The sequence below is a fragment of the Parasteatoda tepidariorum genome, chromosome X1, assembly GCF_043381705.1.
Source record: "Parasteatoda tepidariorum isolate YZ-2023 chromosome X1, CAS_Ptep_4.0, whole genome shotgun sequence".
In the NCBI taxonomy this organism is placed as follows: Eukaryota; Metazoa; Arthropoda; class Arachnida; order Araneae; family Theridiidae; genus Parasteatoda; species Parasteatoda tepidariorum.
The window spans coordinates 23,981,751-23,998,711 of NC_092214.1; the positions used below are offsets into that span (position 1 = coordinate 23,981,751).

Sequence of the window (16,961 nt, forward strand, 5' to 3'; positions counted from 1 at the left end):
ATATATATATATATATATATATTCATATTACATATGAAATATCGACAACACTATTAATTAGCATATTTAAAACCCATGTTTCGAACCTTAAAGTTTGACCTCGAGACATTGTATCTGAAAATCCGAAAATAACTTTCTTTGATTTGACTTGTAAACAAAAATCTGAAAAATTCTGATCTCTATTCACCGATGTTGTCCCTAACAGAAATATAAAGAAATTAACATCACATAAATTTGTCTTTAATTCTGTATAAACAAAACATTAGAAGAAGTTCAGGGTAGAATAATTGTAATTTATTTTTAAATAAAAGACATTCGCTCATATTTGCTGCTTTGAATTTAATTAAAAGCAATAAGCCATTAATTTATGTATACGATATTAACGGTAAATCCTTATTATTTTAGAAGTTAAACATTTGTTTGATAGGTCAATTTGAACCATAAATGAGACACTGTTTGATAATTAGTAAAAATAATGAAGCCTTTTGATTTCTTAAAACAAATGTTTTAGGAAATTACTTTCAATGAAAAAAACTTTTACATTTCTTTCATCACTCCTCTTTAAAGTCGGCAGGCATTAATAATTCAACGATATTAATTTAAATTAATGTTCTTTTTTATTTAAATTTGAATTAAAATCTGCAACAAGCTGAAACATTTTTAAAAAAGAAAAATACACAACAAAAATTTTCCATTAAAAATTACGTCAAAGTTAATCTAAAATCACATGTCTTGCTTCGTCTTTAAAACTTTTATTCTAGTACCTTTTTATCAGAGAGACGCCAATGTCAGAAAACATCATCTACCAGCAAATATGTAGCGTTTTCAAAAGCTGGGAAGTATATTGTGTGAGAGAGCTGTTTCGAGATTAACAAGCATAATGGATTCTGCTATATCAAGATGTAGGAGGTAAGAATCTGGAGTCATAAGCAGAATTCTGAAGAAAAGATTGTAAAGTGATTAAGCGCACTAAGTAATAAGGCTAATAGCTAAAATGAGCCGGCTTCTCCCGATAAGAGGAGAAAGACTGGAAGCTGAAAAAATAAAGAATTAAGTTTCTGAGAAATGAGCGGTACTAATTCAGCTCCACAAATGGTGTACTCTAACATAATGTAATATTTTGGCTTATAATGAATGTGCATGAAGAGAAGAACGGGCTTAAATGCGCCTAATTAGATTCTGAGCCAATTAATACTACTTGGGAAACTGTTTTCTCGCTCCAGTTTTGGAAATAGCTCAGAAAACGGGAGAGATAAGATTTAGAATTTTATGAGTTACTGCTTTTCAGAAATTTTTATAGAGCGATGCAATAAACAGCTTTATCTACTTTCACGTTTCTGCCATTTTCACAAAGGAATTAATGAATATTTTCTTTCATTCCATCCACAACACCCTTACGAGTATTGGACCGATCAATTCTCTGTTTCTAGTATCTTTTCAATTGGAAAAGAATGGAAGTTATCATCATTTCTCTAACAATTTTCACCCCAAGAGTTGGAAAACTTGAAACCAAATGCAAGTTTGGAAAGTTGTGAAATTAAAAATACGAGTAATTGCACTTTTAATGGATCGGACCGATTTTAATTACTTTCATCGGACAAAAGAATTCATTTACTAAACTTCTCCAACGAAGCTAATAAGTTGCTAAGCGTTTGTTGAATATTTAACATTATTTGATTTATAACGTTGTAATTTGTATTAAACTCTTTTGGATATCATAGTTTATACATTGAATTTTGTTTGCTAAAACTATATATTTTAAAAATAACTATATATTTTAAAAATAATTGTTGCTTGTTATTTTTGCTTGTCTTCATTTTTTAATTCTGTAAATTTTTTTATCTCTATTAGTAGATAAGCAAAATAATAAAAGTAATTTTACCGCAAAAAATTATTTAGTTAGAATGTTAGTATAAAATTCAATGTTTTAATTTAACAGAAGATGTAATCAGAATATTATTTGACTCGACTTTTTTAAAATTTTTTCCTTGTTTGCTAGATTTATATTTCAATGTCTGGTTTACCCATTATTTTTTACCAATGAATCATTATTATTTTTATGTTTAATAAGTTATGTTTTTTTTTCTTAACTACTAACTCATAAAAGGAAATAAGGAGGACTTCCAAAATCCTAAAATGTGTACAGAAGTAATATCCCTTAATAAATAATTAAACTTTAATTAAATATTTTTTAAACCATTGTTAATAGTTATCGTACTAGTATTGACGTACATGGCCAACTTCAGAAAATATCAAACTAGATATTACTAACTTTTTTATGTAATTAAATAACTTCACGCAAAAATAAATGTTCAATATTTTGAGATAAAGACTTATCTGTATTTAACAGTTTCATCACTTCTCTCTTGCGATTTCGGCAATTTCTTTTAATTAATCAGACGTAGACACTTCTTAACAGAAAGTTATCTGAACAGGTAGGTCTTCCAGGTAAAAATGGGCGTGAACTTTTGATAGATATGAAAAGTGGTTGGTTCTGTTTGCCCGGAAGTAGGAGGAGCCCTTATCAACAAATATATCATTCATAATCTTTGAACCGTTTCTCTTTGACCGCAGGCTTATACCAATTAAGTCAAATTTCCATGCAACTGCCAACTTCAAAGCTTGCCAACAAAACTGACTTTTCTGCACTTTTAGAGCCACAGTTGGGGAGATTGTAAATAGTGAAGGTATGTCAGAAACCAGTTTGGTATTGAAGAGATTTCATGCCTTCTGACTAATGCACGCACGCAAGTTTATTACTTTCAATCAACCATTTGGGAAGCGTATAATAGTCCAAAAAGCATAGATTGTAATCTGAAATGGCCATCTTTTACAATAGTGAGCAAGAAATATAAAATTTCTGAAAACATTTGTTTCAATCGTAACGCAGTCATCAAGCAGCTGTAAAAGTTTCAGACTTCAGTTCATCTTTAAGATATAAAATATATCTTCCATAAGCTTGTATTCTAAGTAGTTGATGTCTGGAGATTTTAATAGTGTTCTAAAAATTATTCGTAAATAAAATTTATGGGGACATAAAGTAAAAATTTTTAGGAGATTAACTTGAAGCAGGTATGTAAGAAATATGAAAATAAAAAAGTAGGATACTAAAAGATACATAAACTTTATTATTAAAAAAGTTTGTTGTAGTTTTAATTATTTTGTCTGCATTAAAACTAAAAATCATTAGGAGCTAGACTAAATAATCATTCTTAAAAATCTTGCTTCATTCCCCACTGCTTATGAGATGTTACAACTAACTTTTTAAATCCTAACATTTGAAAGTTAATAATAGACAGAAAAGCATAGATTCTAATCTCAAAAGGGTACCTTAGCAAGAAGTATAAAATTTCTGAAAACATTTGGTTCGATCGTAACAAAGATAACGAGTAGCTGTAATAATTTCAGGCTTTTTTAAGAAATAAATTAGTTGTATTCCGAGGAATTTAATAGCATTCTAAACATTATTCGAATTTAAAATGCATGGATATAAAAAGTAAGAAAATATGAAATACACAAGATAGAAAAACAAACAATAATGAAATTTTGCTGAAGAATTGGTTACAAAATTTAAATTATTTGGTTTATTATTAAGCTGAAAATCATTTACAGAAAGATCAAATATTCATTCTTAAAGCCTTGCTTACGATTGCACTTCTTTAGTTGAAATTCGTTCAGTTTCAAAACAATTTCAATACAATTTTAAAAAAATGATATTTGGAGAAACAATTTAAAATGACACAATTGGAGAAACATAAGATAATAAATAAACAAATAATCATTGCTCTACACACATTGGACATTATTTCGATGATTTTAAAAAGGACCGCATTGTATGGTTACTTTATAATAGTTTAAATCTAAAAAATATGTTTCAGTCTATATATAGTAATTTTAAAAAATAATTATTTTAACGAATAAAGAAAAATTTTAAAATTTAATAATGGATGTTATATTTATTGAGTTTGTCTCTATTTTTGGATATTAATAATTTCTATACATTGAAGACAAGAAAATATCCATTAGTACTTATTCACTTATAATGCAAAATAAAAATTTAAAGGGGAAAAAAAATGGCTAACGAAAGAAAAAAAAAACGAAAGAAAGACTCTAGATTTACTAAGAAGTCGAAGCATTAATATTTAATTTTGACAAATGTTTAGTAAAGTTCCACTGCAGTTGAATTGTTTTGAGCGGACGAAAGAAATAGAATAAAAAAGCAACAAAGAACGTCATCGCATTTAAAAAAGTGAGTCTTTTTGAACCTCCTTTTTTTTCTAAAGCGGAAAAGTTACATTCGTATTTGAGACGCGTGAATAATATAATATCTGCATGTAAACTTCACTTCTTGACTACAGATTAATTTTAATCTAAATTGAATTATTTAAAATATTCTATGGCTAAAAAAAGCAGACGGAAAAAAAGAAAAAAAAAGACAGAAGGGGAAAAAACTATTTCCGAAAAAAAAGCACCCGAAAGATTTCTTAATCTTTTGACCAACGATAATCTCTTTTCGAAAGGAAAAGAAACAATTCTATACCTACAAAATATTCAGAAGAAGACAGTTAAAGAACTTTCCAACCGTAGGAAAAGAAAACAGCAAAGTTAAAAGCAAGATGAGGAAAAAAGGAAAAAAATATACATATATATAAATATATATATAAACACGGTCGTATCGTTTTCATAAGTAAAAAGACATATGAATACATGCAAGTCGAACTACCCTGACAGTTTTCTTTTATTCTTTTTGAACTAAGAAGAAATAAATACTGACTTGCAGCTTTCTGAAAGATTTTTGTAACTAATCAATTATTTAGATCGAAGACTTCGTCATTTGCTCATTTTCTGCAGTCTAAGTTAGTTCGTCGAATATATTTTTACCTACCACAGCTATAATGCGAGATTAACAAATAAGCGGAAAAATACGATTAACTTACCACGAATTAATCTTACGTATTTTTTTCATTTTAAATATTTTTTAGAGATGCGAGCTCTGAGCTCCAGTTTAAATTAATAGCTTATTCGTTTTTTCTCCTTAAAAAAAAAATGTATTTACATGGAAAAATATTTTTTGAAATTATTGCAGTATAAAAACATAAGCTTTAACATATTAAAAAATTACATTATAAATTTAAAATGATTAATTAAATAAATAATTTATTTATTTATAATTAATTTATTATTTATTAAATTATTTATTATTAATTTTAATTTATTTATTTATTATTAATTTATTATTTATTAAATTATTTATTATTNATTTATAATTAATTTATTATTCATTAAATTATTTATTATTAATTTTAATTAATTTATTTATTATTAATTATTATTTATTAAATTATTTATTATTAATTTTAATTTATTTAATTATTACTAAATAAATTAAAAATTATGATAATGATTCGAAATATTGTTATTTATTCAATATTTTTCATCCAAATAAAAAAAAAATTGTCAACAGGCACAATTTTGAAGTACAATCAAAATAAATTTTTAATTTTTAAAGAGTGTTCACTTTTTAAATTTAATACCGACTTATTTTTCTTTTTAAAAATTATGGACAAAAAAAAAAATTTTTAAAATTCGAAACGATTTTGTTTTAAAAGAAACCCACCAAAAGCAACAGAAATCTGCAATAATATATGAAGAATTGATATAGAAATTCTGAAAATAAACATAATGCAAAAAATTGCTTGTTTCAAAATAAATCAAATAAACCAGTACAACATTTATAGTTGAAAACTGGTTTTTATTTTGTTGTTCCTGTTATTCATATATTCAATTCATTAATTACAGAAATATTTAATCATGAACTTTGATTTCATGTTTATCTGCCTAAAAATCATTAAAATACAAATGCGAATGATCAAGATAAATATTATGAATATTACATTCAAATATTACATATTTTTTAATATTTAAAAATGCTATGTTTTTCATGGGGGGGGGAGGCACTAATGAAGAAAGAAAACGAATTGCACAGGAACAGGATAATTAATTGAGTAAAAAAAAATTAAAATTATAACCAGTAAAATAATTTACAGTCATTAATTGATAACTAGTTATTTCCATTTTTTTCATGTATTCACTCATGCAATAACACTGGGGAAAATTTTTCTTTTTCAGTTGCATGAAATTTTTAAATCTGCAAACACTTTCTCTCTATTTTTTTTTAATTGACTATTTTCTACTATTATTCTACTAGTTTTTATAGAAATGTACAAGATTAAAAATGCTACTTATAACAGAAGATCGCATTGATGTTGCGACAAACTTTTTAGGGAGTTAGAAAACATCATCAGGAATAAAATTGAAACTCAAGCCCGGAAATGTCTTCATACGCTAATAGGGGAGCTTTCCTATTATGAACTGTTTCTTCGTGTGGTTCTAAACATATCATAGTCGGGAAGTTCCCCCAGCCGAATGCAATGACATTTATAGGTGTGTAGTTTTAGTCAATTGTCCTAAAAGTTTGTCACAATATTTGCGTGACTCCCTGTTACATATAATCAACATTTATTGTACATTTCAACAAAAAATAGACCAAAAATGTCATTTAAAAAAAATCTGTAGCTTTACGAGCCAAATAATTTTCAGATTTGAAATCCCCACCGAATTAGGCTAGATTAATTATTTGTATGAATGCGACAGAAAATTTGTTCCTCATTGTAATTTATAACAATAGTCATGCTTTGATAAGTATTTAAAGACGTGTTTGCTAATTGCTAACACTAAATCTAGTAATATTTCGATTACATGACAATAGTTTTAAATTACTCAAAGTCAGTTGTGCTTATTTATAAACTTCTAGTAGATTTTGAGAAATTACGCAAGTAATCGAAAAAAAAGGTCTATCTTAAGTAAAATAACTAAGGAAAAAAATGTATGAATACGTATATTTAAATGGTGCTTGTTAGGGTATCTGCTAAATTTTAGATTTTTAAATTCATGACTTTTCATGATTTTCCATGACTAATTCCAAGAATTTTTCATGACTTAACGAAGTTACTATTTTCTCCGACAAAAATAGAACAATAAATTTAAAAAGGCATTATAATAACATTAATTGAAATGATAGGTACAACCAAAACAGTTATACTCTGCATCTTCTTATTTATAGATTTTAAATTGATAAAATAATAATAATAATAAAAACTCTTGAAATCACAGAAGTTTAAAAGATATTTTGTTCTGGAAATGATGTTTTTTCTTTCATTTTTTGAAAGAACACCATAATTTTTAAGGAACATGATAAAAGCATTTTATATTTTAATAAAATATGACTGTGAGTGGGGATTTTGTTAGAAATTAAGATATTCGAAACACCATGAAATTTGGGGATTCCATTTTAAAAATTAAATTTTTCGGCAACCTAAATCCATGACTTTCCATGATATTTTTTTTAAAAAATAGTTAAAATCATGACATTTCGTGACAAATTTAGTTCAATACCGAAATTCATGACTTTTCATGACTTTCCAGGTACGCGGTTACCCTATATTTGAAATCGCTATGTTGACCGGGAAAAACCCTGAAACAGAGAAAAAAAAAAAAAGAAAAAAAACTATTTGCGCTGGAATATTTAAAAATATTTTGTTACCGTTTATCATTTCCTGCCAACTAAACAGAAGAGGAACAGGGTAATCAGTTTGGTGTTTCCAATATGCGTTCGGAAATATGACAAAGATAGGTCATAAAAGTATATTCATCTGGGGGTTATGCCATTGTTTGGCATAGGATATCACACATGAATGGGGAGATGACGCTTTTTCCCTTTGCAATTCAGACCAAATAAAAAGGTATCAAAGATGCATTCGGACAGGGTCCAACAATACATAAATATAAACGGCTTTGTTATGATTAGGGGGTGGTTTCAACCCTCCTTTTCTCTTTCTGAAACACACATCGATTTTATCAAATTATTTTTATGACAGAAAACAGTGGGAAACAGCAAAGAAAGTTAATTAAAGAATCTATAGCATTAGTACATTTAGCTAATGAAAATTGAAAAAAAAATTTTTTTTAACAATAATATATTATTGTTACAAACAATTATTTCCAACGTCAAAAGACATTATTGCATGCATCGAAAGTGATGTTTCAATTATTTTATAGTAGCAAAATTAAATTTTAAATACTCTGCTAGAAGAATCAGCTCAACTTTGAATCATAATATGGTGCGAAATTTGTGCAAAAATAAGTACAGTATCATAGAAGTACAGTATCATATCATCAAGTTTAAGAAGTATCATAATGAGATTCAACCCAACACTATATTAAAGATTGCAGGAACTATATTATTGTCCAACAAGCTCCAATAATTTAAACAGTGCATAACTAAAAGTTTGAATACATATAATTTTACAATAATTCTAGCAAATCGCTTTTTATATTTTTCTTCAAAATTATGATTTTTAATTTCATGGTTATTAAAATTAAATTTTTCTCTCTCCTAGGATTCATATTTACAGAAAATGTTTTAGATAATTATCTTCAAAAATTAAGTAACATGAAAAATTAAGACAATCTGAAATTAGTATTTTCGATTTCTGACAGAGTTAATTTTTTTAAAATTTTTTGTTTAATATTATTTTTATTATTAAAAACATAATTTTGCTACTATGCCTCTTGTTGCTTTTCATGTAAATTATTTTAGAAAATAACTTTTTTCAATTTGTAAGATTCAAATTGAAAAGGTTTTTGTAGCAAGGTTCCAAATAAGGAGAAAAAAAATTTTAAGATATTTTTCTCTTTTGAATGCAAATTTAGTTCAAAAAATATGCGTTTACTTTAAATTTTTTCGAAACAAGACTCGCCTTTTTTTCATTGAATCTTCAAACGTTTTCAACGTTGTCAAAAATAAAAAATAAGTAAATAAATGAAACGAAATAAATAATAAGATTTTTTTTGTATAATTTATGTATGCATTGCAAAACGTTGCTTTGCTTTTGAAATAATACAATCTTATAACATTGCAACTTCCAAGCGAATATTATTGTTTTTGGATATTGTTGAATTGTAACAATAATATCCAAGCGAATATTATTGTTTTAAAAAGTATTGTTTATTACAAAAAATATTAGTAAAATCTGGCATAAAAAGAATTCTGCTATAGTACTGTTTCCAAATAAATATTATTGTTTAATTAAAAAATATATTTAAAAACTGTCATAAAAATTCCTCCGCAGTACAGATGGTTAATGTTTAACAAAAAAATGTTTATAAAAGCTGGCGTAAAAAATTTTATACTCAGTACATTTTCCAAATGAATATTATTGTCCAATAAAAATATTTGTGAAATGCAAATTTCATAGGAAGAAAAATAAGTGTCTTTTCTGAATATAGAAATTTAGTCTCAACGAAAAGTAATATTTATATTACGTTCTTTCATAAATAACCTCTACACTTTTATAATTAAAATTCCATCGTTGCGAAACAATGGTTGAAGACGCATAAAAACGTTTTGAGTAGCAATAGTTTCATTATAAATCTACCATTTTTACTCATGGGAGATCTTTCTCATCAACATTAAGACATTCTTTCTTATCACCCGCTTCTTTTATTTCATCTTTTTAAGAGATTGAAAGAAAAAATAACAATAATAAAGTAAAAATTAAACGCATAAGAATCTTCTATAAACTGCAATTATGCCACAGTTATTGCAGGCTGTTTTAATTAAGACTGAATGTTTTAAATTACAAAAAAAAAACTTTCATTAGGGTGAGAAAAGCGGTTTGATTTTGTCATAAGCGTGTAAAAAATATAAAAATAGCGGCATTAATGTCTTTATAATTCCATAAGTCTAAATTGGAAGATAATACTTCTAACAATAAATTTATCGGCGTGAACAACAAAAAGAGAGATATTGTTGAAGAAATCTTAATAAGTTACCGACCAAAATAATTAATAAACAAATGTAATTTTTTTCCCCTCCCTAAAGATTTCTTTGCATACATATCAAATTAGCGTATTTTTTATACAAAAAAACTTCTTGAATTTATTATAGCTCTTTTAGAATTATGAAATGCAGCCACATTCTTAAAAAGAAAATCTTACAAATCTTCGATAGCTCAATTTCATATCCTGCGGGATATGTTTATTTATTGGAAATATTATTTTGGAATATTTCATTATTTTATTTAGACCAGGCTTATTAGCAAATCATTTGGGGATTAAATTAAATGCCTATCGTTCAAGTGTGCATATTGACAAATTTTTTATTCTAGTTTTTAATAATTGAATAAATTAATATTTTTACAAATTTATAATAAGTAAAAAATATTTATTAACTACATTAGTTAAGTTATTTATTCTGGAAATAAACTTGATGCCAAATATTATCACCAGAATTCAATTACAAATTAGTAAACAATAAGACTGAATTTATTAAGTGATAAAGAGGTTTAATTTGTACATTATTTATAAGATAATATATATTTACCGATTTTGTCATATATTTTCAGCATATTAACTATTAACAAAAATTTGGTTTAAACTTTTTCTATATTTAAATTTAGTTCAAGTAATTTGTTAAGTTTTCAAATAAAATTTTTGTTTTATAAAATCGACGAATATTTTAAATTTCCACATCATTATAAAAATACTAAATGCTATTGGAGAAGTAAACATACGTGAGGTTTTCAACCCAGAAAAAACCTAATATATAAACTAATGTTTTATAAAAACTGTAACTCATTACTCATTCCTTAGTGATCAAAATATTTACATAAAATAGTCGATTGTTAGTTATTTTAGTAGGATGCATGATTTCAATCAATATATGAAGTTATGAGAATGTAAGTAATTTAACTGTCAGATGTAAAGAAGTACATGAAAATGCAACACTTCTAACAAATTATTTCAGCACAAAGAGTAATAAACTGTCTCCATTTCTTTTTCTTACCATCACCATCTTTAAATATCATGCAATAATATTAAACTATAAACGAAGCATAATTAGTAAAAAAACATAATCATAAAATTCATTATTTTGGTATTAAAATCTATAATATAAATGAACTAAATTTGTTACATTCTTATCTGTTGAATGCAGAACGAAATAATTCTAAACCTAATTATTTCTATTTTTGTTTTATATTTGACATAATAAGCAATGGATGAGAGCTCGGGTATCCATTATTATGCTAAGTCACACGTTAAATCTGAATTAATGAAAGCATCTAACAAGGAATTCTACGCTAGTAGCGATTCAAATTTAAAACTTTATTACATACAATTACCAGAACATTCATATAATATGCCATTGTTGTTTACCTTCGATTCTAACTTCAATTGATTGAAGATCAGTTTTCCAATATGCCATTTTTCTACAAGTGGAAATGATCTAGTTTCGCAGGCTACCAATTCCTGTAGTACTTGCTCAGTATTTCTGATCTTCAGCGAAAGCAGGTTTATCAAAAGAGATATATTTGAAGGGTTTAATCCTGATTAAAGTCTGGCCATTATCTCAAAATATCTCTCTAAAGTCTCATGTTATTCCTATGGTTTTCCAAAGATTGTTCATTTTTGAGTGTTGCTTCCAATTAGTTATTAGAGTTCTTAGCAAAAACAACATTCTTCTTAAAACTATTCAGAAATTCTTCAGTTTTTTTAAAAATTTTCATGTAAGATCCATCTGCAATATTAGGTTTAGCTGAAGGCATCTGCAGCAAGTATCTGTAAAACAATATTGCACATTATATCCGCTGGTCTGAACTTAAAGCTTTTGCTAACTGAGATAGCTAAAATGTATCATATTGTCACTAAATCAATATAAAATTGGGCATAAAGAGCCGGGGGCAAAACAATGCTAAATTTAGGTTTTTAAATTATATTAAACGATAGGCTACTTACATTGGTTACAGCTTCACATCTTCAGAAGTCAGACTTGCTGTTTCTTGATTCTACTATCACTTTTGCTGTGAAATAAGCATTAGCACAACTTTCTGTATCAACTAAAATATACTTTCCATCATATTTCACATTTGCTACAGCTTTTGCAGCAACAATATTCGTCGAAAGGAAAAACAATTTTTGAAAACAGGCAAAAGATAGTTCACTCGGCATGTAAACATGTGACTTAGCATTGTGATGCCCCGAGCCCTTTCATCCATACCCTTATAGTAAAAAGAATAACACACAATAAGAATAATATTTGTCATTTATTACTTATTTCCAAGGATGTGTACCAATATTTAAATTGGCTTACTTGTAAAATAGTCCGAAGATATGCATCACTGTTATATCTTTTTTTAAGGATATTATTTAAGAACTATCATGATCACGTATGTTGTCTAACTATAGAACAGAAAATCATATAAATCTTGCCATTATATTTCTATTTCTGGTATAGAAGGACCTAAGTAATTGGGACCAGATTTACTTTTGATAATCAATATATTCGAGTCATTGAGGTATCGTTTTTTAATCTACATTCATACATGAACTCTGAAAGTTTAGTTTATTATTATTGGTTTCAATGAATAAATGTTTGATATGTTTTCTGAAATTGAATTTTAATATGATCATTTAGTGCCTGTATTTTTATGAAGCAGGTGAAGAGTTATTTATTTTGAAATTCACTTACAGTGCTGCCTAAGACAGGTAATTATTCCTTTTTTTTCTGAATAAACCATTTATAAAGCAACATATAATTCTAAATTACAGCTGATTTCATCGATTTTCGATGTATATTTCAATAATTTACATTCCTTTTTAAGGTATTCTCTTGATTTTTCTCGTACTATGAAGCATTTTCTTATATATATATTAGATACAACGCATTCTTTTAGCAGAAGTAGATGCAATGGTGGTCAAACTAACCAATTTTTCATTATTAGTGGGATTTAAACAGCGAAAATTAAAACTTTCTGACTTCCTTAGCGAAACCAAGAAGAAACAACTAGCAAAAAGTTTATTTGTTGCTCGCAGGAAATTATCAATTAAATGTAGTCATACTTTCAAAGAGTGTTTTTTTTTTAAATTTTTCAATATTATTTTGAAGGACTTGTGCAGTTGTATTAAAATAAAACGGAAATTCAATATTTCAAATAATTCTTTCAATGTTTCTAACTTTCAATAATTTCTTGATATTAACGAAATTAAAACTTTTCTCAGATCTCGTGCTTTAAAAAAAATAGATATTGATTAAAATGGGTATTTATATCAAAGAGCTTCGGATAATCAAGGTTCTTGTGTAAATCTTAAAAGTTTCACTTTCCAATATTTTTTGACTCTTTGTTCATACTAAGGGATCCTGTTTTTCACAATGAAGTATACTTTTGTTTATACTGAAATATCCTTCGGTTCACACTGATTATAACACTGAACATATTAAAATGAAATCACACTAGGATCATTACATGGTGAGACTATTGTTAGCTACATTAAAGGGTAAACTGAATAGTTAAATACTTTTGAGAACAAAAATTATTCGATAATAATTTTTCAGGAAGAATTGAAGCAACAACAACAGCACCACACAGATTTATACTTGATGCTTTCAGTTCTTACTAGTTTACGGTTGTTGCCAGAAACTTTAGTAAAACTAATACAATTAAAATAGTTTGAAAAATTAGGCTTGAATTAGTATAAAAACCAAAAGCTTTAGGAGACAGAGGAAGAAAGGTTCCTCTTCTTTCTAATTTGAAATAAAGTTAAGATTGCAAGCTTAAGAAGAAACTTGAACTTTATCTTCATTCGCATTTTATTAAGTTCTAAATTAGTAAATTAATGTAAACTACTTAAAAATTATAATGTATGCTTAAGTTTTGCATATAATTGGAATTTTTCTACTTTTAAATACTAAAAAATAGTAAAAAGAACTTACCTTCCGTGAGTAAGTTATTCAAATACTTTGCTAGTCATCCTTCCTGCTATTGTGACTGTGGACTTGAAACCAATTTACTATCTTACCATTACAATTCATTAGAAGATCGCCGCCGTAGATCAGTGTTAAATGACTGAAGTTTAAATGAACTCGCTATAAAGTTTACTATTTTTACAGATAATATTTTTGGGAGAGCTCTTACCATTTTATGATGAAGCCATTGGGCATTTATTGTGGAACATCAAAGTTATTAATAATTTCACAATTAAGAAAAAAAATATATTTTTCTTTTTATCATGAAATTGTATACAAAAAGACACGCAAGATAAAAATTTAAAGAATCAATTAAAAAAGATCAAATTAGAATAAAGAAAACTAGTTTTTTATGTTAGTGCTGATGTTGTTTTATTCACGGGACTTTTAAAACTTAATTTTAAAGTTTAGTTTCAAAATTTTAATATATTTGAAAATTGTCTGACTTTAAATTAAACGAATAAATTGTTTTTAGATATCTAACTATTTTTGAAGAAAGTAAAAATTATTCAAGTTACAAGAAAAAGTCTTCAAATGGAAATAAGGTTCCTATAAGAAATAAAGAAGCAGCAATATAATGAAGGTCTCGAATAAAAAAAGATACTTATAAACATTTTACTGGGGTATTTATATATATTAAACTTATTTTTTGAAATTACCTAAAATATGGCTTAATATGTTTACCTATTTTAACGCACGCAAATACATAACGATCTATGACAAAACGCAATTCATTAGTATTAGTATATAATTATGTATGAATAAAAATAATATTTTTAAATTATTGCACTCGAAGGAAAAAAAGTCCCCCTATTTTACGATTTAGAAATTCCTGAGCTATATTTGGTTATGTTTGACAATTTTTTCATGTGAATTTTATGTGATTTCAAAATGAAATCAGCCATTTTTGACGAAATGCGAACTCGCAAATATTTACAGAAGCTGCTTCCCCCGATTACTACTGTATGATGGGATGGAACATGAATTAGTGAGCTTTTTTTTTTTTCAAGCAAGATTCTCGGGTTCAAGTTATAGAATTCGTCTCCCCATACAGGAGAGAATAGCAATTTTCTTAATTGGACGCAGTGTTCGCTCGTGGCATTTGCCAGGAAAGAAATTCGTCAAAAAAAAAAAAAAACTGTAAGTTGATCATGAAAAAAGTTCAACAATATGTGAGAATAAAACTTAAAATAATAATCCAAAATGAAATTTTGGTAAAAGAAATTTTCCATAAATTTGTAATTCGAGAAAAAGTAGCAAAGCATATTATATTTTAATTGCCGATTCTCTACCACTTTCTCGCAAATCAGTGTATGAATGTCAAAGCACTTACTTCTTCAAAAATATAATTAAGTACTCTTTTCCAAACATCAAATTCAGCACGAGTAAATGATGAATTTTTTTTATTTTTAATATGATGAAAATATTATTTTTTTAACGGGATATTCAGGATAAGTATTTTCAATGTTAGTGGAAGCATTATTTTCCGAACGCATTATTTTAGTTAAAACAAATGTATTTTAATGCTATTAAGCGCAAAAGCTTTACATTAAATAATATTTTGAGAAAAAAAAAACGAATTAAATAACTAAAATAATTTATTTTCAACTACTGAACACTACTTTTTAATTCAGAAATTTCCTTCAAAAAACCAATTATTATTTGTTGAATGTAATTCTTTAAAAAAATTAGTCAAATTTAGTTTTAAGAAATGAACTACATTGGTTTCAATGGTATAGGAATAAATCTGGTGCATAAAATTTGCCCTTGAAGAGAAATCTTCCCCCCAATTTCTTATTCTTTTTATTTATACCTCAATCTTTTTTCTTTTCTAAAATAAAATACCTTTCTTAGTATTTTTTTTCTAAAATAAAATACTTTCATTTCTCACTCATGTATTATTTATATGAGACGAAATACTTTATTCTCATCTATATGCTGATTTCATCGATATAAAATTTCAGAAAGAATCTCGATATATATTCCTTCTAGACATTGAAAGAATTTGCACAAGAAACGTTATTCATAGAGAAAAATATATCCCGATGAAATAAAAAAGAAATGCCAATATCAACATCCAGTTTCGTAATAAAACCTGTCGAGATAGATATGGCATTAAAATATTGATACCAGATACATCTTGTTTCGCAGTATTTATAACGAAATAGGGTTTATGTGATACCTCTACGTTATATCACAAATCTGATAAGATATAATCCATATATTTCTATCATTGCTTGCCAAGGCGATTTAAAGGCGAAAGAATCTTATGCAAATATTTTTTCGCTTTTCTTACCCATACGATGTTTTCTTTTCACTTGGCAATGTTATTCAAGCAAGCCAAACAACCGGCAATGCTCTAAATCGGTTTATGTGACGGTAATACTTTTAGCGATCGTTTTTATATTCGAAATGTTACTCACTCAATAGCTTGTGTCGTTTTTCTATACACATACATCATAACCGTAGGGAGGGTCGGTGCTTGGAATTTAAATGGATTTGACAATTTTTAGCATTTGTATTGCACTTGCTTCCTACTCTGCCAGTCTATATCAATCTGTCAAGGAATTAGATGGGTTTTTTGGTTAACTTGATAAATCGTTTCCTTTTCACCCTTATTCTTTAACATTTCCCTTTAGGATTTCTTCAAATAAAATGTGAATTCAATTTTTATTTTTCATATCACATTTTTATTTTTCACGGCATTATGGTGTCATGAATATTTATTAAATACTTTGAATGGTGACAAATAGTGGGTAGATTTATCATAGTTTAAGAGGTTGCATGGAAAGAGTAAATATAGGATTTAAGTATGCATTTTATCATCTTTAATAGCATATGAGATCTAGTAAAATGAAAATATGTATAAGAGGCAATTGTGAAGCCATAAAATTTTTTTATTACTTTAAAAAAAAGAAGAAAAAAGTATATTTAAGTTAAATTGTGCTTTTGTGACAATAAACAAAAATTTATACTACTTGAGAACAATATTTAATTAAGTTTTGATTAGACTCATTTTGATTAAACTCATAGATTTGATTCATAAAATAGGCTATTAAAGGGTTTATTAAAGCATTTATCCAAAAAAAAAAAATAG

At 26.6% G+C, this 16,961-nt stretch overlaps 1 protein-coding gene across 3 annotated transcripts in view; it reads right to left on the bottom strand.

The window, feature by feature from the left end:
* The window catches only part of LOC107447905 (sal-like protein 1), a 182,170-nt gene that overhangs the window by 104,966 nt on the left and 60,243 nt on the right, over positions 1–16,961 (bottom strand). The window contains exon 3 of one of the 3 annotated variants that reach the window (XM_016062946.3): positions 11,278–11,679. The exons of the other annotated variants lie outside the window; for them this stretch is intronic. Coding sequence (XP_015918432.2) covers positions 11,278–11,326 — 49 coding nt within the window. The 5' untranslated portion in view covers positions 11,327–11,679. The remainder of the gene's footprint in view (positions 1–11,277; positions 11,680–16,961) is intronic. 3 annotated transcript variants of the gene reach the window in all.